Source organism: Hemiscyllium ocellatum, chromosome 3 (genome assembly GCF_020745735.1).
Source record: "Hemiscyllium ocellatum isolate sHemOce1 chromosome 3, sHemOce1.pat.X.cur, whole genome shotgun sequence".
In the NCBI taxonomy this organism is placed as follows: domain Eukaryota; kingdom Metazoa; phylum Chordata; class Chondrichthyes; order Orectolobiformes; family Hemiscylliidae; genus Hemiscyllium; species Hemiscyllium ocellatum.
In genome coordinates, this window is record NC_083403.1 from 123,022,727 (window position 1) to 123,048,532 (window position 25,806).

Consider the following 25,806-nt stretch of genomic DNA (forward strand, 5'->3'; position numbering starts at 1 on the left):
TCTATACATGCATGACCCTCTGCATGAAAAAGTTCCCCTTAGGTCACTTTTAAATCTTCCCACTCTCGCCCTAAACCTTTGCCCTGTAGTTCTGGACTCACCCATCCCAGGGAAAAAAAAATTGTCTATTTATCCTATCCATGCTGCCCCTCATGATTTTATAAACTTCTATAAGGTCACCCCTCAGCCTCCAACGCTCCAGGGAAAACAGCCCTGCCTATTCAGCCTCTCCCTATAGCTTAAATCTTCCTGCCCTGGCAACATTCTTGTAAATCTTTTCTTTACCCTTTCAAGTTTCACAACATCCTTCTGCTAGGAAGGAGACCAGAATTGCATGCAGTATTCCAACAGTGGCCTAACCAATGTCCTGTACAGCCGCAACATAACCTCCCAACTCCTATGCTCAATGCACTGACCAATAGAGGAAAGCATACCAACTGCCTTCTTCACCATCTTATCTGCGACTCTATTTTCAAGGAGGTATGAACCTACACTCCAAGGTCTTTCTGTTTAGCAACACTCCCTCGGACCTTACCATTACATGTATAAGCCCTGCTCTGACTTGCTTTTCCAAAATGCAGCACCTCGTATGTATCGAAATTGAACTCCACCTGCCACTCCTCAGCCCATTAGCCCACCTGATCAAGATGTCGTTGTACTCTGAGGTAACCCTCTTCGCTGTCCACAACATCTCCAATTTTGGTGTCATCTGCAAACTTACTAACTATATATCCTACTGACTATACAAACTATACCTGATGCTGCAGAATATTTCACGATTTCTCATGTGCATTTGAAATAAATACAAAGAATGTTGAATAAACTCCGGTTTGACTCTTTCTGCAGAGTTTATCGAGCATTCTTTATATTTGTTTCAGATTTTCAGTATATGCAGTATTTTACCTTTCTTCTAATACGAAGTTCCCCTTTCCCATCACAAGGTTCAATGTGGTGCCAAGTGAAGAGACCATCAGGTGTCTAACTACAACAGCGTCATCAAACAGACGTCACGGGAAGTGATGGCCTGGTGATATTATCCCCGGGCTATTAATCCAGATAATGTCCAGGCGATACTGGCTCAAATTCTACCATTGCAGATGGTGGAACTAAGAATCTGATTTGACCCTGAATCAATTGTTATAAAAATTCATCTTATTCACTAAAGTCCTTTTGGGGAAAGAAATTGTCATCTTTACCTGGTCTGATCTACATGTGACTCTTGACCCATAGTAATGTGGTTGACTCTGAAATGCCCACATGGGCAATAATGCTGGCCTAGGGTGTGATGCCCCCATCCTGTGAATGAACAGAAAAAAAGTATTTTCAAGGTCAACAAATCAGGCAGTAGAATGCATTTGTTATCCTTCACTTTTAGAGCTATTTAATGAGAACCAAATAAATGTGTGAGCAAATGGGTTTAAGGTAAGAGCAGGTTATACTTTAGACAAAAAGACTCAGATTTTACATACTTTTAAAATAATATCACAATGGTGAAATTTGAAAGTCTAGAAAGTTTTTATGTAAGTTTTTCAGATCACTGAAGTTTCCCTGAAATAATCAGGAACGTAGACATGGCTAAAAACTCATTTCAACAAGACGTTTCAAGATTTTGTACATTGAGGTTAAAAACATTAAAGGATATGTTCTTGTGAGTTCAGTGATTTCTAATTCATTCAGTTTTGAGGGAGTTCAAACAGTGCATCCTGTGAAGAAGCAACGAATCACTGACGGTAACAAAAACAGAAATTTCTGGAAACGCTCAGCATGTCTGGAAGCATCTGTGGTGAGAAACCAGAGATAATGTTTTGGGTCCAGTGACTCTTACTCAGAACTGATGGTAGCTAGGAAAAGGTTGTTTATTGTGCAAAAGTTAGGGTGGGCCTGGAGGGATTAAGGAGTAAATGATTGATAGGTGGAGACCGAGCCCAAAGAAGACAAATGGTGGCCTGCCCAATATTCAGTTCTTTGCCTCTTGTTGGAGAGTATTCTGATTTCGACCACTCTGGGTGGCTGGCTGACTGTTTCCAAGGCCCTGGACTGGTATTGAAGGTGACTGTGTTGGGATCCACGGAGTGAAGGTTATCCCACTTGATTTTATTGAGGCCTGCTGGGAATGATAAGCTTCCTGGATTTGTGCTTGTGCTAAACTGCGAAGCAAGACAGAAATAATATGAGCCTAGTATCTTTGTTTGGGTGCAAAATGCACAAAAGGCATTGCAATGCAAGAGAAGGATATTGTGAACATCCAGGTAGGCTCAGGATGATTGAGCACAAGGACAGTAGGTGAAGAGACCAATCTGGTCCAGTCTATGAGCTCGGTGCATGTCACTGTACATTCTGAGCATTGCAGCATAATTGCCAGTGCAGCACTGAACTGCAGATCTTCCCGTAAGTGATTCAGAGATGCACTAGGAGATTGGAATTATGATGCATGTAGTTGGGGATACTGTCTCTTTAACAGAACTGGTCAGATGACCCAGAGTAGTGGAGCTTGACAGCATTTTTGAGCCATATGTGGAGGTGTGAGCATCACCGATAAAGTACTCCTGTTCGGATTTACCATTTGTCCACATGCCGTAGAATACCTGCTTCCAAAGGAAGCATTAACATAACAGGAATGCCAAAAGCCAGTGTCTGTTGGGTTCATGTGGCCAGTGCCCATTGAGTGTGCCTTGAGATGTTGCTGTCCAGTGTTCAACATTCAGATCCTTTGGAGCAAGTAGCAAGCTGGTGTCAAAAATTCTCCTCTAACTTGTTTGGCACATTTGGTAATACAGGAAGGTGAATATTAACAAGGAAAATTGTGATATTATTAAGGTGCTTAATTACCAAATACCACCTTAATTGGAAACTTGCCACATCTTTGCTAGAAGTTTGTTCATTGCTTGGCAAATCCATAAAAGGTGGAGCAAGGTGTTCCCACTGTTGCGATAGACCTCATCAGACTTCTCATTTGAGTCAACCACACATCTCACCATTGTCCATGCCACTTAGACCCAGTGAGATTTTGCCCAAGATTTTTACAAATGTATAACCAAAGATCAAGTTGCGATACTGTTTTCATGATACTTTAGCTGTCATCAGTTTGTGTTTATTTGTCTGTAGAATCAAGTAAAACAGGAAGAATGTGAACACCAGCAAACCACCAGACAAACCACATTCCTGCTCTCAGACCATCTCAGACACCACTTCAGCTTTTCAACACTTCACTTTGGAGCGCAGGGACACCCAAGACTTGCATACTTCTGTCAAATTGTCTTGGTGCAAGGTGTGTGTAATGACAGAGTTAGTGAAGGGTAGGCCTGTGGGTTTGAGGAGCAGAGGGAGGATGGGGACACTGTAAATCACTGGCTTTCATCCTGTTTTGCTGGCAGTCCTACTGCACTATGATCCAGCACTGACCTGCGCTGCAATTTGGACTCGAGCTGTCTGAGTTGAAAGGCGGTGCTAGTCCGCTTCTCTCCATCGTCATCCAACATCTTCGGGTCTATGTCCATGAAGCAGCAAGACAGCTTTCATATCCTGTGGGCCATGTCCTGATTGTTGAATATGAGGTTTGAGGATCACAAAGCAAGGATCATAAGGTCATCCCTTAATTACAGACTCTGAAGTGGTGTGCAGCTGGGCTTTAAATATGATGCCAGAGGCATACGCACTGGAGGGTTCAGGAAGTGGTGAGCACCTTCCACTCTCCAGTTGTGCAATTCCCCGAGGAAGGTGATTGAGGATCTGTTGCAAAATTTAATGGAATGAAGAGTGGAGACTGATAGAACAGGGAATTGTGCGTCTCAATCCATGGAACTCGTCAAATGAAAAGGGGAAATTTCTACACGTGGACCCAATGCATAGCAAAGTTCTTACATTATTTTATCCATTTAGCATGGTGGTAATCTTGCATAACATGATGGAGGGTATTCGCAATGTGAAAGCAAGACTTTGACTCCACAAGGACAGTGTGGTGATTACTCTTATCAATGCTGACATGGACAGATGCATCTGCAGCAGGCAGATGAAAGACAATGTGGTCAAGTATGTTTTTCCCTATTGTTTGTTCCTTTACCACTTGTTGCAGACCCAAGGCCTCCTTTAAGACTCAACCACCATAGTCAGTGTGTTTGTTGCTGATCCACTCTTGGTGATGGCCATGGAGGTCCCTCACCCAATGCAGATTCAGCATCCTCTCATTCCTTACTTCAGATGGTGTTCAATACAGAGGAGTATTGATTTATCGGCCAAGGGGCTAGGAGGAATATTACATGGAGATCAGCAGGGAAATTACCTTGTCCATGTTTGTCCTGATGCCATGAAATCTCAAGAGGTCCAGATTCAATGATGAGGGCACCCAATGTACCAAACCCCTCACCCCAATTGTATACCACTGTACTTCTGCTAGGTGTCTCCTGCCAATTGAACAGCACATACTCAGGGATGGTGATGGCATTGGTGTTGTCTGAGACATGGCCTGTTCAGTGTTGTTTGATCATTCTGTAGGCCAATGTTCACAATTTTTGCTCTAACCTTCAGATGTTGGTCATGAAGAGTTTTCAGGCTCAACAGTGTTGAGTTTGCCTATGTTTTCTCTGGTGCCTAGTTTGATGTCAGGTGGGCTGAGCATTTTCATTCTTTTTTTTGAGTTTTTAGTAGCTTGTTACAATGAGCGGCTTGTTAGGTTATTTCAGGTGATAATTAGACCATTTGACTATCAGATACAGGAACAGAATAAAGCCATCGATTCTGCTCTTCCATTCAATCATGGCTAATATTTTTTTCAACCACATTCTTCTGCCTTCTCCCCTTAACCCTTGACCCCCTTACTGATCAAGAACCTATCTATCTCTGTCTTGAAGACAATCAATGACTTGGCCTTCACAGCCTTTTGTAGCAATGAATTCAATGGATTTACCTCCCCCCCCCCCCCCCCATGAAAAAAGTCCCCCTCCTCTCTATTCTCAGGGCTCATCTTTTCACTCAGAGGTGGTGCCTTTGGGCCCAAGTCTCTTCTACTAGTAGAAACATCTCATGCCATTCTATCCAGGCCTTTCAATATTCTAAGTTTCAATGAGATCACTTCTCATCCATCGAAACTCCATTGCGTTAAGACTGAGCCCTCATCATTTGCTCATATGAGAGTCAATCAAATTGCTGTGGATTTGGAGTCACATGTAAAGCAAACCAGGTTAGGACGGCTGTATTCCTTTCTTAAAAGGCATTTGCAAACCAGATGCATTTTCATGACAACTGACAATATGTTCACGAGCATCATTAGACTTTTAGTTCCATGTTTTGTCAGGATTATCAATGTTATGTCCAATTTGTTTTGTGAACTTGCGCCCAATTCTTCATTTAGAACACTCACTCTAATAGGCTACCTCAGTTTTATTCTAATCTTGAACCAGAGATTTCAAAATTAAGGGTCATTAGTGACAAATTAAAAGGCATGATTCCTTGAAGGGATGTGTATATCTATTCCAGAATTCATTGTATTAATGAGTTGCAGAATTTTCTCTGAGAAAAAAAAATCTACTTGAAATTGAGCAACGCTGTTTTCTTTAATTTTTTTTATCAAACTCTGTTAAATGTTTCCATTTTTTAGAGGCAATCACTAATGTGTCCTATTGTTTGGTAAGGGAAGATCACCCTCAAATGAGATAAAAGGCAATTAAGGAGTTTTCCTTTAACTGTCTGGAAATGCTTACTTCGAGTTCAGTTAATTTGTTTTGAGGAAGAAGCAATGAATAATTTGTCTCCTCACAGCTCAAGCCTGCTAAACCACATAGGAAGCTGTACTTACTGCCAATTGGCACAATTATAAATGACTTCATTCAGTAACATTGGCAGTCATGTTGTGAACAGCAACAGTAAGCATGTGAATTACAGCACGATGCAAAGTAGCTGCAGACAAATAATAGAACAAGAAACGGATGTAGGAGATCGTCCACTTTCAGATAGCTGTAGCAAAAGTGTGGGATTTGGGCCCACATCTCTGGCTACACCCTAACTCTGCCAATTTTCCATGAGCTGAAAGAGAGTGGTCAGGGATGCAGGTAATAGTGTATTTAAGTAGCATTGCAGGCAAGATGTCCACAAGTTGGTAGCAAGCCACACATTGGCCAGTAGAGCTGTAGTGGGATTGTCAGAGCATTATCAGGAAAGATTGCTGGGTATCTAAAATGCCAGAAGATTCCCAAGTTACAAGCTCTAGGCAGTCTTTCTAGTGTCGTTCCAAAGAGAAGCAGTCACTAGCGTAGGTGAAAGAGAAATGGAGAGGGGATTTGGGATTGCCATTATTTGCATTTCATGAACATAACCTTCTTGGGGCTTTGGGAGGGAATTGAGTGGGGTGATGAGATGATGCCAATATTATTGTCTGATTTCCCTCAGTTTCCACTGTTTTCTTCTTCATTAGGTGATAGCCTAGTGGTATTATCGCTGGACTGTTAATCCAGAGATCCAGATAATCTTCTAGGGACCCAGGTTTGAATCCTGCTGTGGCAGCCAGTGGAATTTGAATACAATAAAAATCTGGAATTAAGTGTCTAATGATGACCATGAATCTATTGCCAATCATTAGGAAAAAACATCTGGATCACTAATGTCCTTCAGGGAAGGAAGCTGCCATCTTTACTTGGTCTGGCCTACATTTGACTCCAGATCCATAGCAATGTGGAATGGATCAGTGATGCCCTCATTCCGTGAATGAATAAAAAAAAATTCTAGTACAAATGCAGAGGATAATCCAGCTCAATCTCTCCCTGTGTATATGATCACCATAAACAATGAGAAGACCCTCAAAATGCACTGACAGATAAATCTGCATAGTGCAAATACAACACCTCTTTGGACAATAAAACTCTGATGGGATTTTCCTTTGTTATTGCAGATTGCAACTTTTAATGATGGCATTATATATCAATTTAGTCTGAAGAGCTAATGTAAAACATCCAACTTCACCAAGCTGGTATATGTCATTTTGGAAAAAAAAAGACAGAATTACGGATGCTGGGAATGAGAAACCAAAACAGAAATTGCTAGAAAGGCTCAGCAGGTCTTGCGACATCTGTGGAGAAAAAGCAGAGTAAATGTTTCAGCTCCAGTGACCTTCTTTTTAATAATAGGAGGTGGGAATGGGTGAGAACAGGAAGCCAGAGGGAAGGGGAGGAGAGGAAGGCTCCAAACTGACAGGGTTATCTCTAAGTTGATGCACCCCGTGATTGTTAATGCCTGAAAGGAAAATAAAATGTTTCTTGTTAGAAGTGCAAAGGAGCTGGAGGATTATTTTAAAATTCATTTACAGGATGAGGGCATCACAGACCAGGTAGGGTTGTTACCCATCCCTAATTGCCAAGAGAGCGATTGACAGTCAAGCACACTGCTGTGGTCCTGGAGTCACATGTTGGCCAGACATGGTAAGGATAGTAGGTTTCTTCCCTGAAGGACATTAGTGAGCCAGATGGGTTTTCCTAACAATCAACAATGGATTCCAGATATCTTCAGACAATATATTCCAATAAATATCTTAATTTCAGATATTTATTGAATTCATATTCTACCATCAGGACTTGAACTCGGGTCCCCGGAACATTATTTGGGTCTGTGGTTAAACGATGCCACTAGGCCATTGCTTCCCCTGGATGAAGTGGGTGTTGGGAGTAGGGCAGCTCTGAGCAGGCAAAGGGCTGTGCTGATGGAAAGAGAGGTCGAGGATTGGCAGAGGGTGATGCATGGCATTGAGTGTGGATCTCAGGAAGCAGCGAGAACAGCTGTCTGAGAAGTGTTGAATATCGCGGAGATACCTGTGATCCTGGGTCGATTCAAACCACAAAGGATGAAACTTGTGTTGGAACCCATGTGAGATGAGACTGAGCTGGAGGCAGACATTGAGGAATATGATGTGGCTATGGAAGGAAATTTTGGCAAGTACTTTGTCAATCAATAGCAATAACAACCCCAGTGTGAACAAGAAAAAAAAATGGAAATCCTGTTAGAGAGAGGAACAGAACTTTTACAAGATGGGCATACCTGGAAGAAGTTGGGCAGTGAATTAAACACTAAACAAAAAGAAACAAAAAAACTACAGATGCTGGCAATCAGAAATAAAATGGAAATTATTGGTAATTCTCAGCAGGACTGGCAGCATCATCTGTGGAGAGAAAGCAGAGTTAATGTTTTGTGTCCAGTCACTCTTCACTCAACATGAAACATTACCTCTGCTTTCTAACCACAAATGCTGCCAGTTCTGCAGAGTTTTTTGAGCAATTTCTGTTTTTTGTTTGTAAATATTATTTTGGACCTTTCACATTCTATAGCATTCAAGGAAAAAAAGGTTTCCGAGTTCTTGATATCTTTCTGAGAGCAATCAGTATTGATATGTGGGTTAGAAATGTCTCTTGTTCAGGATCTAACAATTACAGAAACATGTTTAATGTGACAGTATGTAAATTAGCTATTAGCTACCTAGACAACCCAGACATATTACCTGGTGAAAAGAATCCTAAATTGCTTTATAGATCTCTTACTCTGTATCAACAACATCCACAGCTGCTTCTTTTGACCTGTACTCTTTGGGATTATGCCACTAATTGCACACGGACTCGTTTGATTTAAACTTCTGTTTCACCATTTTGTCACTGTTTAGAAATGCAAAAAAAACCTAGAAATTCATGTGTAAAGTGGATGTAACATAAAATTTTCAAAGAGCACTTCATTGCAATATATATTTAATAGGGGAATAGGATATTGCTAATGTCTTTATGAGGAATATATTGAACATTTTGTTCATTGTTCTGAACAAAAATGAAAGGAAATCTATGAGAATTTGTAGCCTGTAATAATCAGCAGTGCCTTGTTGGATAGTTTTGAAATACTCCAATCTTTTATGGTTTTTGCTTTTGCTCTTCGGATGGCTACCACCCCTGTTCAAAATTCTGACTTGTAATTCCACCAAATTGCAATTTATCTATTTTTTTTGTTCCCTCAGTTTGAGCTACAGCAAATTTCTCACGGTGGATCAAGTGATTCTGGATTGTTGGCCTCTCCCCAACAGGTAAACTGGTCATTTTCCACCAGTACTTAGCTTACGAAACAGCAGTCTTCCTTTCGGGTATCAGTGAACTTGTGCAATGGCAGCTTCTGTGTGCTGTAAATTTCAGGATTAAGTCAACAAATGTCAGTAGAGAGAAATGGGCTAGTGCTGAATTACCAGTGTCTTTTACCCTGAACTAATTTACTTTTCCATTAACGTCAATGGCCAATTTCACAACCCTCGTATACGTTACCTCAATGATACTTTTTCATCTGGCAGAATTTAATTTTGATTATTAACTATTGTTTAGAATTGACTCATTACTTACAGGAGAAAGTGAGGACTGCAGATGCTGGAGATCAGAGCTGAAAATGTGTTGCTGGAAAAGCGCAGCAGGTCAGGCAGCATCCAAGGAGCAAGAGAGTCGACGTTTCAGGCATGAGCCCTTTTTCAGGAATGAGGCTCATGCCCGAAACGTCGATTCTCTTGCTCCTTGGATGCTGCCTGACCTGCTGCGCTTTTCCAGCAACATATTTTCAGCTTATTACTTACAGGGCCAGACTTGATATAATTAAAATATTGATAATTCCAAAGAAAAATGTTTTTATTTCTGTTGTCCTTTGCAAACTCCTCTTCATATTTGGCCAATATTATTTGATCAATATGAATGCCGTTTGTATTTGTGTAAAGTTTCTTCCTCTACCATGTTATCGGAGCCATTAGCAGGCAACAGAATTTCATACATAAAGGTTAAGAGTTTGCATGCTCATGTTACATGGCACGATTTTTTTTCATTTTGATACAGAAACTTCAGTCCAGAATTCGATGAGTAAAGATTCAAATTTCAGAGTGCATTTAGTCTGGTCTAGTGGCATGACATGGGCTCATAGCAGGTTGGCAGCCCATTATACACAACAGTATTTCCATTGATTCCAGTGGAAGTGGGCATGGAAGAATGTTAATTCATCATTATCTAATTTTGAGTTGTAGCTGCAATCAATTTCACCCCTAAAGAGATAAAATGAGGAATCTTTTATAATCTTGTTCGAATGACATGCTGTCTTTGCAGCAAAAAGCTTCAGTGATAAATTGAGTTATTTGGACTTTGAAGAATTACTAATTAAGCCAATTGCTCCTTATGGTAAATTTGCTTTGGGATCAACTACCGGGTTGGTTTAGATGATTAGATTAGATTACTTACAGTGTGGAAACAGGCCCTTTGGCCCAACAAGTCCACACCGACCCCCCCAAGCGCAACCCACCCATACCCCTACATAACACTACGGGCAATTTAGCATAGCCAATTCACCTGACCCGCACATCTTTTTGGACTGTGGGAGGAAACCGGAGCACCCGGAGGAAACCCACGCAGACACGGGGAGAACATGTAAACTCCACACAGTCAGTCGCCTGAGTCGGGAATTGAACCCGGGTCTCAGGCGCTGTGAGACAGCAGTGCTAACCACTGTGCCACCGTGCCGCCCAAGATGAGTATGGTTCTTTCTGTCAGGATTAGAATTTGAGTCCCGCTCAGATTGACACAGCAACTATTTCCTTTTCATAGTAACAAGTCTCATTTCAGGTGAGTTGCGACATTCTTAACCCACTTTCCCATGAATGTCAGTTCACATCACAAAATAGATACAATTAATCAATTTCATTAAGAAAACACAAAAATGTTTGGTGAGACATGGAAGTGATTATCATAAAGCAGGGAGGGACCACCATTTTGGAGATGTGTTAGGATACATTGTGAGAATACATGAAGACAGTTTTACTGTATGTTTCATCAGTATTATTTCAAAGCTAATATGCTCTGAAGTGATGCTGAGGACTGTTGCGTCAAATGCAGATTTCTCACATTGTCTTCTTTAAAGTCTTTGGACTCAGTCAAGGCAGGTTTGAACATTGGTCAAAGCAGATAAACTGAAAGTGGTTAAATATATCAAGAATTACTTCAGGTCTCACCCTGCTTTCTAAGAGTCATGACAGTGGCTAGTAAGGAAGATATAAACTGGAGATGAGTGTAAGACCTGTTTTTAGGGCAGAAAGAAGACACTTTCCCTCTTCTCTGATTATACCTCTGTGAAGTACATTGGGCCATTATTCAACATTAAAGCTGCTATCTAAATACAAATCATTGCTTTCACACTTGACTGATGTAATAGATTTGGCCACTAACAGTGCCAAAAATTGAAATACATTCCATTTCACAGTGCTAACAGACCTTTATGTGGCTTAGCACAAGAAAAGCCTGAACATGACAATAAAGTCTCAGTAAATTGATGAAAGACATTTACATTTTGAGATGAGGTATGTAATCACTGTGAGCTCTCTAATGTCCAAAGAATTTTCTTTTTTAAGAAGTTATATGAAAGAGAATTTCCAGACATCACGAAACCTGCCTGAAAGGGTATTATTTTTCTGGACTGTACCCCAAGTACATACTCTAGTCCCCTTCTCCATCTCAAAGTTAGTTATAATGACATTTTTAAATATAAATGGAGGGGATTAACTACTTAAATGATCATTCTCTGCATATGTTTTAGTTCTGGCAGCAAGATTCCTGAGCGCTCCCAAATCTAATGACGAGCTTTTGCAAATGCTACACTCCCATGATCGGTCAGTAAATCATGAGGTTGTCTGGCTCCATGATTGATAGACTGTTTGGTGAAACAGGACAGGAATTAAGAGAAAATCAATGATTGACTGTTCCAATGAGCTCGATGCATCATTAAAAGTGGATTAATGTAAGATGAATTTGCACCGCATGTTAATTATGCAAGCTGTTTTATCTGTCTTTTGTACAGAACTAAAACAAAATCATTTTTAAGAACGTGGCAAGTTTTTCTCTTCCTTACTTCTAGTCTGAAGGTGATAGCTCCCATTCTACAACAGATGGACAAGTGGGACCTCCCCAGTCAGTGCAAGGGCAACCAAAAGATCTGGAAGCAAAGCCTTCGAGGGAGAAAAACCCTATTTTCCGTGCAAAACCCATGAAGGTCAAACACCACAAGCATTCAACTGATCCTTTGACAGATTATGGTAAGATGCAAAATGGCACTTGAAGTCAAATTTAAATGCAATTCATTTCTGAAGAAATTTGTTTCCTGTAACATTGTCCAATTTGACTTAAATTGAATAGTTTTTAATGGTTAAAATCAGCCCTATTATTTAAGAAACACTTTTCCCTCACTGCTCAGTGGCATATAGGAAAAGGAAACACATGTACAATTTACCTTATGTTGCCCCTTGCTGTATTTTACAATGCTATTCTTTAAGAAAAATCATGTGAAGGCTGCAATTTTGTATTGTTTTATGGTGCTAAGCTCTGAAAGTTTCCTGCTTGATTTTTGGTAGAGACAAAAGTGGCAAGCATTTGGCCAGATCTTCTCATTCATTGTAAAGATGGACACTGGCAGATAATCACTGCAAATGACGATACTTTCTTTACTAGAGATCATCCGATTATAATGGAATAAGAAATTGTTGGAAAATTTCATCATAGCTGCTACCTTTTGAGCTTAGAACTATATTCATATTGTTGATGCGTTAGTGTGAAAATAAAAATGATGCCATTTATTAGAAATATCATTCAATAAATGTGTTTGAAGTTGATATACACATAATGGGACATTAACTTTTCTGGCTTATTTGATTTTCATAAGCAAATCGCTTTCATTGAAAGCACAACTGCAATGTGTAAAGCTAACATCTGTTTGTATGTAACAAGATGAATATTGTCTTTGATGTAGAAGACAATGGTGTATTTAAAGCTCAAGACCCTCGCAAAGAAACCCAGGGTGCTGCTGAGGTGAGAGAAGATGCAGACATGAGGGTGGATCTACCTATTGATCAGGTTAGAATGTAGTTGTGGCTTTTGTCATTCTTTGACCAAGTATAAAAGTGTTTTTTTTCTCTCTGGTTTGTCCATCTTGTAGATGCAGGATATGAATGTTGGAAGATAAATTGAAAGAATACATGATTTTATTTCTTCTGCATGATGTTGTTGGTGACTATTCATAAACTATTTTGAAACTTTTTATTTTTATATATATATATATATATATATATAAATATATAATATGCTTTCTCCAAGAGTTTATTGTTTTTATATTTAATCAGATTTCATTTTAGTACTAGCTGATTAGAAGAATCAAGATCCTGGTTTCATGGTGATTTGTTGGTTGTTCCTTCTGAGATACTGACAGTTGGATAGGATTCTGTACCTGAATAGCTGAGAGATTCAGTGGAGTGTGAGCTTCTGCTTTGTGGTCCACCTGGGTTCACTCACCGAGCTCCATTTGATTCATTCTTAAAATTGATCATTCTTTTTTAAATGGGAGAGTATATCACAATTAACATCTATTTCATTTAAAAACTCTTCCTTGCTTTTTACAAAATTAAAAATGATTATATTTAACAAAAATAGGCTGTGTTTTTGTTGTATTCCAAGTCACACATCATCCTAACTTGGGAATATATTGCTGTTCTTTCACTGTTGCCAGCTCGATCTTGGACCGCTCCCTAATTACACCACATGAACTGCAATAAGGTGGCTCTCCTCTAACGTCATCATAGAATCATAGAATTCCTATGGTGTGAATGCAGGCCATTCAACCCATCGAGTCTACACCGCATTTCCGAAGACCAACCAACCCAAACCTGCTTGCCCCCAATCCTATTCTTGTAACTCTGCATTTGCCATGACTAATCCTCCTAACCTGCACATCCTTCCCATGCTAAATTGCCCATAGCTCCAAGGGTGTGTAGGCTAGGTGAATTAGCCATGGGAAATGTAGGGTTACAAGGATAGGATAGGGGTCACTGCGGACCACCATTTATTTCTTGATTTTCACAGGTTGAGGGCATGAAGGGAAATTAAGGGGCCAATCAATGTAAGCATTGCCATTGATGCCCTCATCCTGTGCAAATCAAGAAATAAATGCTAGTCTGCAGTGACCTCCAGATTGAAAAGATGTTCTAAAAATAGCTAAACATCAAAGTCATTGAGGTGACTGAGCTCTCTGATTTAAAAACACAATTCTGATAATAATCTCCTTCATCCTCCCTACAACAGACCCAACAAAATCCTCATTTCTCCAGAGTGCACATATTATCAGGGGCTCTTTGAACCAGCTTTCCTCGTGAACTTTGAATGAATCTCTGTTCTGACTGTGTAAATGTTCTTTTTTTTCCAAAAATGAACACTTATATAATCTTTGGTTGAGGTGGAAAGGTAAAGAATATGTTTGGTTTTACATTGATAAATTAGTTATTATCCTGTCCTTTAAAGAATTCTTATTTTGTTGCATTTATAGCATGTGCTAATAACAGGTCTGTATTTGTTTCTCGTATAATATTTTATTGAAAAAACTATAGCAGATGATCTGTTATGATGTGTGAGTTGTCTTTCACTTCTTTGTAAATGTGATCTAGCTGTTCTTTGAAGTTTCTCCAAATATTTGGTGTGAATTCAGGGTACTAACTTGCTGCAACTTCATTAAAGTGGTATGAAGTTTGATGTAAATTTAGGACATAATGTACTGTAAAGTGTATCTTCTCTAACTCCTCTGCAAATGTGCATCAAGATAGGCGCATTTACCATATCAGTAGTATACATAATTGTTGTAAAGCATCTCAAGGTGATAGGATAATGTTGAAACTCACACCAATTTACTGATTAGTCTCCTGATGGGTAAATATTATTAATGTGTTGTCTATGGCTTGAAATGGAGAAATATGACAGATCTACTTAGTTTTTGGGAAAGTGAAGTGTCTGAAATTCGTCTGGAATGATTTTAAAGCCATCTATTTCTCATCTGATTCATAACTATCTAAAGAAAGGTGTATTTGCATTGGATTTTGTTTCGACATGGAGACAAACAGCAGAATTAAAGCAGCCTTTCTACTTCTATATTCACAACACAGTAAAAAGTAAGTTATCGAAGACCCCAAATAGTCACTGCAACAGTTCCTAACAAGAGTTTGGCATAACCAATTCTAGACTTTGTGAATAATTAATTTCCAGACTTCGGTTTTTATCTTAAATAAAAGACTTAACAATTTAATAAATTAATACAAACTAACATTAGCAGACAGAAGGTTGAACAGCACGGTAAGTTGATTGACTTTGCTTGAAACTGGAAAATTTTATTTTCAGCCCCATTCATACAGAAGATAGGCAAGCGAACAAACCGAGTTAAAGGATAAATAAATGAAAATAACAAAACTGGCCAGGATACTGAAATGGTTTCTTTCATAGGTATAAATATGCTCTCCTTGGCTGTGTTTTTTTTTCTGAAATATTGATTAGGGTCATCTTCTCAGTTCACCCAGGTAAAGGCAGCAGTACTTCTAACTCAACTTTCCTGTCTTTGGGCTTCTGGAAGCTGGCATATCAGATTAGGACGGGAGCATTAAACCTTCGTACTGTCTCAGCAGCATTCCGGAAACATCTTTCAGAAAACAGTTCAAAAAAACACTTGAATTCAAGTTTCACTCTGATGAACTGACTGAATGACTGTCCCCAAGGCCTCAGTCATCATACAACACCTGCCATCTATTTGAACATAGGGTCTCCGACAGACTTGCCAGTATCAAGAGTCAGGTTAGCAGCCAACCTCTGCTATCTGTTTAAACACAATGCTCTTCCTGGGGTTTGCTGTGTCTACTCAAACCTTTTAATCAAGGCTCAGTCTGCAATTAGCATCTAGGCCTGGACTCACAAACAAACAAAGCTTGTTTGGTCTGTTCTTTTATTTTTAACCTAACTGTTCCAAAGTCCATCAGTCATCTCCAGTTGATAATTCAAAATTGATAAAAGAATAAAATAAAAATAATGAAATCAGTATGGTCTAGCAAAGGTTAATCAGATGAGTCACTGAATGACAAGTTTGTCCAACGGTGAGATGCTGAATGAATTAGGCCCATACTCACTGGAACCTAGAAGAATGAGAGGTGACCTTGTTGAACTATATGGGATTCTGAAGGGACTCACCAGGACAGATACTGAGAAGTTACTTTCCCTGACTTGAGAACCTGGATCAGGGGTGCACAGTTTCAGGATTAGGGGGCTAATCATTTAGGACTGAGGTAAGGAAAAACACCTTCTTCACTAAAAATGTTGTGAATGTTTGCAATTCTCTACCCAGCCGATTGCAGATGCCCCATCATTTAAAATATTTAAGTCTGAGTTGGCCAGATTTTATTTCACTCTGGGATTCAAGGAATATGAGGACTGGGCAGGAAAATGGACACAAGGCCCAAGATCAGTTAATTTCATATTGGATGATGGAGCAGTTTTGAGGAAGCATCTGCTCTATTTTAGTTCTTATTTCTTATATTCTTGTGTTCTTATTTATGTTGGACCAGGACAAAGTGCCCTTCAGTTTGGTGCACATACAAAATAATTTATCTGCCCTGTTCCTTTGATGAAGTAGCCTGGTAACTGTGAATGTAAGTGGCTTTTTGCACTCTATCATCCTCCTCAGCAATGACTGTGATGGATGTGATATATATACCACGATCTAATAATTAATTCACATTGAAGTCATGTGCAGATTTAATTGAATTTTTATGTGCAGGAAATTGATGGGGTAGCTGTTGGAAGTTATATCTCTCAAGAATTGCTATATCTTATGAAGCATTTTTAAAATTCTCAGTACTTTTCCAATTTAGTTTAAGGAATAACATGTGAAAACACCTTCCTCAGTACAATTACTTAGTAATGTCATATTTGATTGATCTAAAAGATTTTTTGCAATGTCTGATTTCAACAAGATATTTCAAACGATGTATAAACTTTCACATAAATCTGTGTACCATTAGAAGCAGAGGTAGCTTAATGATAATGTCACTGACCTAGTAATCCAAAATCTCAGCTTCATGATCCGGGGACAACGGTTTAAATCCCACCATGGCAGATGATGAAATTTGAATCCAATGAAAATTTGTAATAAAAACCTAGTCTAATAGCAAAGATGCAACCCCTTGTCAATCATCATAGGAACCCATTAAGTTCAGTAATCACTAATGGCTATATCACAGAATGAAAGCAGTCATCCTTGACCTGGGCTCACCTGCATATGACGCTAGAGGCACTGCAATATGGTTGATCCTTACTGCTCTCTGGGCAATTAGGGTTGGGCAATAAATGCTGACCTAGCCAGTCACACACACATCCTGTGCACAAATGAAAAAAAAATCTGCTCCACCCTTCAATAAGATCATGCCTAATCTGTTGTTTTTCCAAGTTTGACATTCTCATCTATCCTCAACTTAACCTTTTTGATTTTCCTTACTTGTGCTGTGGGTGCTAAGCATATTCGGTGGCATCAACTGCTAAGCTGACTGGGCCCATTGTCCTGGATATTCTAGATAGGCATTGTCCTGGGCTGACCATCGTGGGCTCTGTTTACTTAGAGACTATAAGAACTATAATGTGTTATAACAACAATAATGTGTTATATGTATCTAGTGTCCGGTTCATCTGAGCTTCCTACGTGGCAGATTGAAGTCTTATGATGGGTCTTAGAGCTGACAGATTGGCAGCAACAATTGCCATCTTTGAAGGCACGAAACTGCTCCTTAGATATTTTGGAAATGAACCCAATGGAGATTTGGGGGCTCTCCTGTCCCTGTCGACTGTGACATTTCTTGGGACAGCAATTGTAAAAATGCAATGCAGTACAAAACTGCAGACGTTCAGCCTGTTCCTGGCTGGGCAGGGCACACCAGTTTGCCTTATCATTCCGGGTGTTTCTGTGCTAGGACATTCCTGTGCATGGGCAAGCATCATATCTGGCAGGAGTCGCAGGAATGGGATCATCCTTCCTTTACCAGCTCTTTGGTTTGTTTATGTTTGGCCTGTGGCTCCAACATATACATGTCAGGTTTTGTTCCCATAGAAAGGTTCTGACAACTGATGTGAAGTTCTAATTATTGAATGGGCTTGAGTATGATACAATGTGAAGTTCATGGATTTCAATACAGCAGAGGCAATTTTACATTTCTGCCCTCGCAGTAGCAAAACGAATCAGAGGGATGTTCTCTAATGCCTAACCCTGAGAGTTGCTACTCATGAGCACAGTTCCTCTCTAGTGCTCATAACATTACAAGCAGTGAGGATATAGCGAGGAAGAAAATGGCATAATTAGGCCATAGGATGGAAAAAAAGATTAGTGGAACAATGACCACTAATAATAGGAAAGAAAAGGATTGCAATTGACAGGTTGCAGAACGGAGTGAAGGAAAGCAAGATTGTCTGTTGGATTCTAAATTTATTCTTGTTTCATGCTAGTTTGCTGCTTGCTGGGCTCACTTGTTATCTATCCTGAAGCTTGTGCAACCATTAATTAGCTCAGATATCGTAATGATCTCCATTTGTGACTATGACAATGGATGAAATGCAAATTCTAGCCTAGTGAAAACAACTGTGTTTGTATTTTACAGATACCTGCTGAAATTGTGCATGAGGAAGAAATACCATCTTATGATGATACTCCATTTATGACCAACCATAAAGAAGATAGCCATTATGAAGTGGACGATTATGAGAATAGAAGAGAGCAATGGAATGACCCAAATGGATGGACGGGGGATGAGGATGGTCTGGTTGAAAATGTACAAGAATACAATAAAACTAAAGAGGATAGCCTGTTAAATAATGTTGATCATAATGCTATAATACTTGGAAATTCAAATGCACTACCTTCAGGAACAGATGAACTTCACAGTGAACAGGAGGATCCAAGGAAAGAAGGCTCACGTCCAATCCATGATGGCAACACTGCAGGTGTGATTTCAGAACAAAAGAGCTTACAATCTGCTCAGAAAGATCCGGTATCACATGAATCAGAAACATGTCAGGAGCTGGCAGAGAAACAAGAGCATATTGATGAAGTCTCAGAGTTAGAAAAGGTTAGCAATAAAAAGCAACTTAATGAGCTGTAATTCCACAAAAGTATGCAATTGTTGAATGTGCATGAAGAGAGTACAGTTGTTTTTTTTTTGAAAAGAAAAATTTAAATGGCTGAGTTGGACAAATTCTGACATGCCACAAGGAGCAAAACCAAAGAATTAAAACTCAAGTAGTACAACACTATTGTATAACATGCCAGGACTTAATAGGAATAGAATAATATAACTTAGTAGGCTTTTTAATTATTAATGAGTTCATGTTAGATGTAATCTGAAGGAAGAGTAGTTTAGTAATGTAACGTTAAACATCAATCCAGGATCTGGTTGTGATATATATAAAGTATTGCTCAAGCCTTGAACAAGACAATGAATTGGAATGTCAAAGGCAATATCCCAATGTTAAACAATTGAATATTTAGTACAGCTGGAAAATGATGACCATAGCCATTATGAACAGCACAGAGACAGTTCTTCCTATGACAGCTGGGACCTTTTATTCTGTAAGTATCAAAATGGCTGACTCTTTCTTTTTTTATATAACAGCCATTTCTGGGTGAAGAAATTATTGAGCATTTGTCATTCTGATTGTGTCAGTTTCCAGAGAACAGACAGACAGTACTGCAGGCCTTTACCTGTACATCTCACAAGTCATTCTTCAAAGATCTTAATGAAAAGCTGCAGAGACCTCACAGGTAGGAGCCTGCAGTGCAACCTGCCTTGGGATGTATATTACTTGTCCATCTCCACAGAGTTGCCATTGGAGATGCAGCTCCTTTCATTGAGTAGCTTTTTTAAATCAGTGATTTGAAGAAAAGGTCTGAGCCTGCTGGAGTTCTTTTGAAGAGGTGAGATGACCTTTTGGAATCTTGGAATCATAGGATCCTTAGAGTGTGGAAGGAGGCCATTTGGCCTATCAAGTCCACACCAAACCTCTGAAGAGCATCCAACCCATACCCACTCATGTGCCCTACCCCTATAACCCTGCATTTCCCATGGCTAACACACCTAACCTATACGTCCCTGAACAATATGGACAATTTAGCATGGCCAATCCACCTAACCTGCACATCTTTGGATTTCTTTGAATGGTTAGATATGTATGTCCTTAAAATTGGATTGGATGAGGCCTGTGGAATTGTCAAGCTATCAATGTCATTTTAATCCCCTGCTCTTAAAACTTTGAACAAAAAGTGCTTCTGGTTGGAAGAAATTATTATTTTTGAGAAGTGAACTTATTTACACGTATATGATCCAGAGGAGACTTGATAGTGCGGATACAGGATGATGTTTCCTGTTGTATGGGAAACTAAAACTAACAGATAGGGTTTAAGAATAAGATGTCTCTCTCTTTTTAGAACAAGGTGAGTAGAATTGTTTTTCTCTGAGGGCTTTTAGTACTACAAATTATCTTCTCCAGAAAACATTGGAAACTGGCTCAGTGTATAAAATCAATTCTGAGGTAAATAGATCGTTTATTGACAAAGGATTCAAGGGTTGTATGAATCAGATAAGAAAATGGAGCTGAAACCACAGCTAGATCAGCCACACTATTAATGAATGATAGAACAGCCCCAAAAGGCTGACTGATGTCCACCTGTTCCTATGTTTGTGAGATAACCCTGAGAGCTATCATTGTTGCATTAATGCTGTCTGACGTATTCTGTAGATTGTCATAATCATAGTTAGGGTTTGCAGAAACTTGGTAGTTCATAGTTTGATCAACAACTGTAAGTGTTTATAAAGAGATTAGCTATTCATTGATGTCTGGCTATGAATATAAATGCTTATTATTAAAAGGGTTTAGATACTTGAAGGTAGGTAATATACCAAACAGAATTTGATCAGCGAGAATGTGCTTTTTAATAGTAACGTTTATAATAGGCAATTTTATTTAATCTTAGCCTGGCTTTTGAAATCTGCCCTTCCTGGATACTGACATGGAGAGTGTAAGTCAGTGCAGTGGAAGCATTTTAATAGGTTGTCATGAGTTGGCATAGGGATAGTGGGCCATAGGCAAGAGTGGAAGGGCATTGATTAGCATGGGGCATAGGAAAGACCATGGGGGTTGTACAGGACCATAACGTTGGCATGGAGTTGAATGATTGGGAAGGGAGATACAGGCATGAGTTGACATGGCGGGGGCATGAATGGGAATTTGAGGGGTGAGTACTAGAATGTCTTGCAGGTTTTATTGTGTGTTTTAAACAGCTCCACTCCACACTCAACAGCCACTGTGGTCTTCCCTGAATTGCTTCAGAGGGTAATGGGTGAAACTCCAGTTAGTCCAAAGGAGCGAAAAACGAAACTCACAGGTTAGCCGTCCGGAGGTCTGAATTTTCCAGACTCGGCACACCTGATTCAGAAATGGAAAAATCATCCTTACTTCTGTGTGCAGTTGCTGGAAAACAGCATGACAAGAACAAATATTTTAGTCTCCATGTTATAACATTATATTTCAACTCTCTCTGATTTTTCTGTCTCTTGTTACCATCATATCAAACCCTATCAATATCTCACTTGTACAGTATAAATCATTAATTGGATTAATAAAAGGCTATTGTTTGGAAGACGTCTTGAATTTAGTTATCAAGGAAAGGTAAATCTTTGGGAAGGTTCTGTTGACTTTGATTGTCCACACCACAAAATTACACTTACAAATAAGTATTGCAAATTTTTCCTGGCTTTAAAATTGAAATGTTTGATGTTGACCTCTGGCAGTCTGCTTCAGATTGACTGATCAAAATAAATTTTGGTTATTCTGAATTGGTCTTTCCGAAAAGACCACTCCCTCCGTGACTTCCTCCACGAACCCAACCTCCACTCCTGGCACCTTCCCCTGCAACTGCAAGAAATGCAAAACTTGCGCCCACACCTTCCCTCCCCCCTTACTTCCCTCCAAGGCCCCAAGGGATCCTTCCATATCCACCACAAATTCACCTGCACCTCCACACACACCATTTACTGCATTCGCTGCACCTGATGTGGCCTCCTCTACATTGGGGAGACAGGCCGCCTACTTGCAAAACGTTTCAGAGAACACCTCTGGGACACCCAGACCAACCAACCCAACCACCCCATGGCTCAACACTTCAACTCCCCCTCCCACTCCACAAAGGATATGCAGGTCCTTGGACTCCTCCATCGCCAGACCATAGCAACACGACGGCTGGAGGAAGAGCGCCTGATCTTCTGCCTAGGAACCCTCCAACCACAAGGAATGAACTCCAATTTCTCCAGTTTCCTCATTTCCCCTCCCCCCCAACATGTCTCAGTCAAATTTATAGGGAGTCAAAGCCCCTGACATCTGTACTCAAATTTTGTGTAATATTTCTTAAGAAATCGCATTAAGGATCAGAGCGTTAGTAGTTGGGAAGGGAGTTGGGCATCTCTACAGCCTGAAATATGGACATTTGCTTTTCTTCTTGATTTTGTCAGGACCTTTTACATGACTGCTCTAGAAAGTACCATCACAAGGCACTTGGTGATACAGTAGCAAGAAGATTGGCTGATTAACTCGCCTCTCTATAGTTTCCATGCCATCACTTAAATGTGACAAAACTGCCAAGAGTTGAATGGTTAAAATCCCATTGCAAGAAATAATTGAATAGTCACTTCTGGGGGTGGGGAGCATCAAATTTTGAAAATTAATTCATGGGATGGGATGGGATGTAGACATTATCGGCTGGACCAGCATTTGTTGCTGTTCCCGAGCTACCCTGGAGAAGCTACCTGTTCAAATCTTGGCAGTTTTGTCACCTTTTAAGTGATGTTATGGGCTGTATGGAAACCAGTTATTTGCTCAATCCTTCTGCCACTGTATCGCCAACTACCTAGTAACTGCCTAGTAAGGTGTATTTCGAGTATCTGCCGTCTATTTGATGTATGTAGGCCCTCAGTGCTCTTGAGGAAAATGTTCCAGGATGTTGATCCAGTGGCACTGAAGAAATGGTGATATATTTCCATGCCAGGATGGAGAGTGGCTTGGAGAGGGATTTGCAAGTGGATGTGTTTCCTTGTGTTTGCTACCCTTGTCTCTCTTGATGGTAGTGGTTGTGGGTTTGGAAAGTGCTGTCTAAGGAGTGTTGAAGAATTTCTGCAGTTCATTTTGTAGATGATGCACACTGCTCTCATGCTGTAAGCCTGCATGATCTATTTTCCTTACTCCATGATGAACAAGTCTCTAGCAGCTTTTAGACAGAACTTCATGGGATGTATCCTTTCAGATCTGAATGGAATATGTTGGAACAGGTACCTCACAGGGTATATCAATACTGAATGCTACAATGTGCTTGATGCTTCTTTTAAAATAAAAACAACTGGCAGTAAGATTTCACTGACTGACATTTAAGAGTCAAGCTATTGAGACCTTTCTTGAAAGAACTGAATTGAAGATAGGGATGGGGATGATTAAGGGGAGGTTTGCAAAGGTGTTGTATCAATTTTTGTTGCAAAAATCTTCCTTAACTTCTACATTTGTGTTTGCAAAATGTTTCTTCTACATACAGTTTATATTTCCAAGTCAGAATATTTTTTGCTATGGGGATGCGTAAAATATTTTCAGCTTGTTCTCTGTATGACATCATAGCATTTCATTCCTTAAAATTTAGCACCATTTCCTGTCATACTAACATTCATAAAAAATATTCAATTAAATTTGAGTTTGCAGATGACACAAAATTTACAAATGTAGTGAACATTGAGGAGTACGGTAGCAGGTTTCAGAAGGACAGATACTGATCAAATGACTGAACACATGGCAAGATAAATTTAATGCAGGCAAGTGTGAAGTGATATATTTAGGCAGCAACGCTAACAGAAGGCAATAGAAACAAAATTATACAATTCTGAGTGGAGTGTAGGAACAGAGAGACCTGGGATTATACATAAGCAAATATTTGAAGGTGACAGGTTGGTTGAGATAGCTGTTAAACAAAGCATATGGGGTCCTTGGCTTTATAAGCGGAGGCATAAAAGGCAGATCAAAATATGTTCGGAGAAACCTTTGTAAAACATTGATTAGACCTCAGCCAGAGAATGGTGTTCACCAAAATTCAGGAAGTATGTTCAATGGCTTGCAGATGGTGTACAGGATATTTACTAGAAAGGTGATGGGGGGGGGGGGGGGGGGGAGGGGAGTGATGGAATTTAAGTTACATTGTGAAACTAGAGATTCTGGGATTATCTTGCTCAATGCAGAGAAGATAAAGTGGAGATTTCGTAATATTCAAAATGATGCAGGTAAAGGGGAGAAACTATTTTCTGAGAGGACGTTTGGTCATCAAAAGCTGCAGATTTAAGATCATTTGAAAGAAAAACAAGAGGTGAAAAGACAAGAATTTTTTTTTTACATTGCAAACTATTGTGATGTGAAATGTACTATAAAATCAGAAGTCTTATGACACCAGTATATAGTCCAACAGGTTTATTTAAACTCACAGGCTTTTGGAGTGCTGCTCCTTCATCAGGTGAACCTGGTGTCATGTGACTTCTGACTTTGTCCACTCTAGTCCAATGCCGGCATCTCCACATCATGGACTATAAAAATGCTGGAACACAATTCAGTAGTAATTTGTAAAAGGAAATTGAATAAATATTTGGAAAGGAAAAAAAAGTGCAAATTTGGGTGAAGGATAGGGGAGTGGGATGAATTGCATAGCTCTTTTAAAATAACAGTATCAACCTATGGTCTGAATGGTTTTCTGTCATGCTGAATGAGTCCTTGCCAGAATATTCTGGCCACTCAAGTAATGGTTTGAAAGAATTGATAAACATATTGATAAAAAAATCTGTTACACATAGTTTTAATTGTTATGTATTCATGGCAAGTGGATACCATTGTTAAGACCAGTATTTATTTCCAATTCTTTCTTGTCCTTGAAACATATAAGAACATTTGATGTAGGAGCAAAAGTAGGTTATTTGGTTCAATGAATCTTTTCTGCCATCCTCAATTCCTGGTCTGATCATCCTCAATTTCACTTTCCTGCCTTTTCCCCCATAACCTGAATCCCTTAAGCATTAAAAATCTGTCTATAGAATCCCTACAGTGTGGAAGCAGGCCATTCGGCCCATCAAGTCCACACCGATCCTCCAAAGACCCAACTTCCTATCCTATAATCCTGCATTTCACACAGCTAACTGACCTAGCCTGCACATCCCTGGACTCTACTGGCAAATTAGCATGGCCCACCTAACCTGCACATCTTTGAGCTGTGGGAGAAAGTAGAGTGCCCAGGGGAAACCCAAGAAGATACAGAGAGAATGTACAAACTCCATGCAGTTGTCCAAAGGTAGAATTAAACCCAGTTCCCTGGCTCTGAAGCAACAATGCTAATCTCTGAGCCACCATGTTGTCTTACTCAACTTTGAATATATTTAACAACCTTGCCTCAACAACCATCTGCAATAAGGATTTTCATAGATTCACAACATTCAGAGAAGAAATTCCTTCTTATCTCTGTCCTGGCTGGGTGGCCCTTATTCCGAGATTATGCTTTCTGGACTCTCGTACAAGTGGAACAACTTCTCTTCATCTACCCTGTCAAACTCTCAAAAAATCTCTCATGTTTCAATTAGGTTGCCCTTCATTCTTCTAAGCTTCAATGAGCACAGACCCAACCTACTCAACCTGTCCTGAAAAGAAAGTCTCCCCATACCCAGGCTTAACCTAATGCCACCATGGTTTTCCTTGGATTAGTCAATCATAACTGTTGACAATATTTCAGGTGTGGTATAACCAGAATGAGATTGTGCTGCAGACACTTCAGATAAGCTCTCTGGTAGTCCAACTTACTCAACAGTATATCAGATGGGTGCACCGGCATATATGTTTGCTGCACTAGGAAGTCTGCAGGCCTCTAAAT

At 39.7% G+C, this 25,806-nt stretch overlaps 1 protein-coding gene across 3 annotated transcripts in view; it reads left to right on the forward strand.

Annotated features, from left to right (window-relative positions):
- Positions 1-25,806, forward strand: part of LOC132807673 (doublecortin domain-containing protein 2) — a 122,104-nt gene that overhangs the window by 89,373 nt on the left and 6,925 nt on the right. For 2 of the 3 annotated variants that reach the window (XM_060821717.1, XM_060821720.1), the window contains exons 8-11: positions 8,978-9,043; positions 11,890-12,067; positions 12,778-12,881; positions 18,476-18,943. In XM_060821717.1, coding sequence (XP_060677700.1) covers positions 8,978-9,043; positions 11,890-12,067; positions 12,778-12,881; positions 18,476-18,943 — 816 coding nt within the window. The remainder of the gene's footprint in view (positions 1-8,977; positions 9,044-11,889; positions 12,068-12,777; positions 12,882-18,475; positions 18,944-25,806) is intronic. The other variant, XM_060821721.1, reaches the window with a different exon arrangement.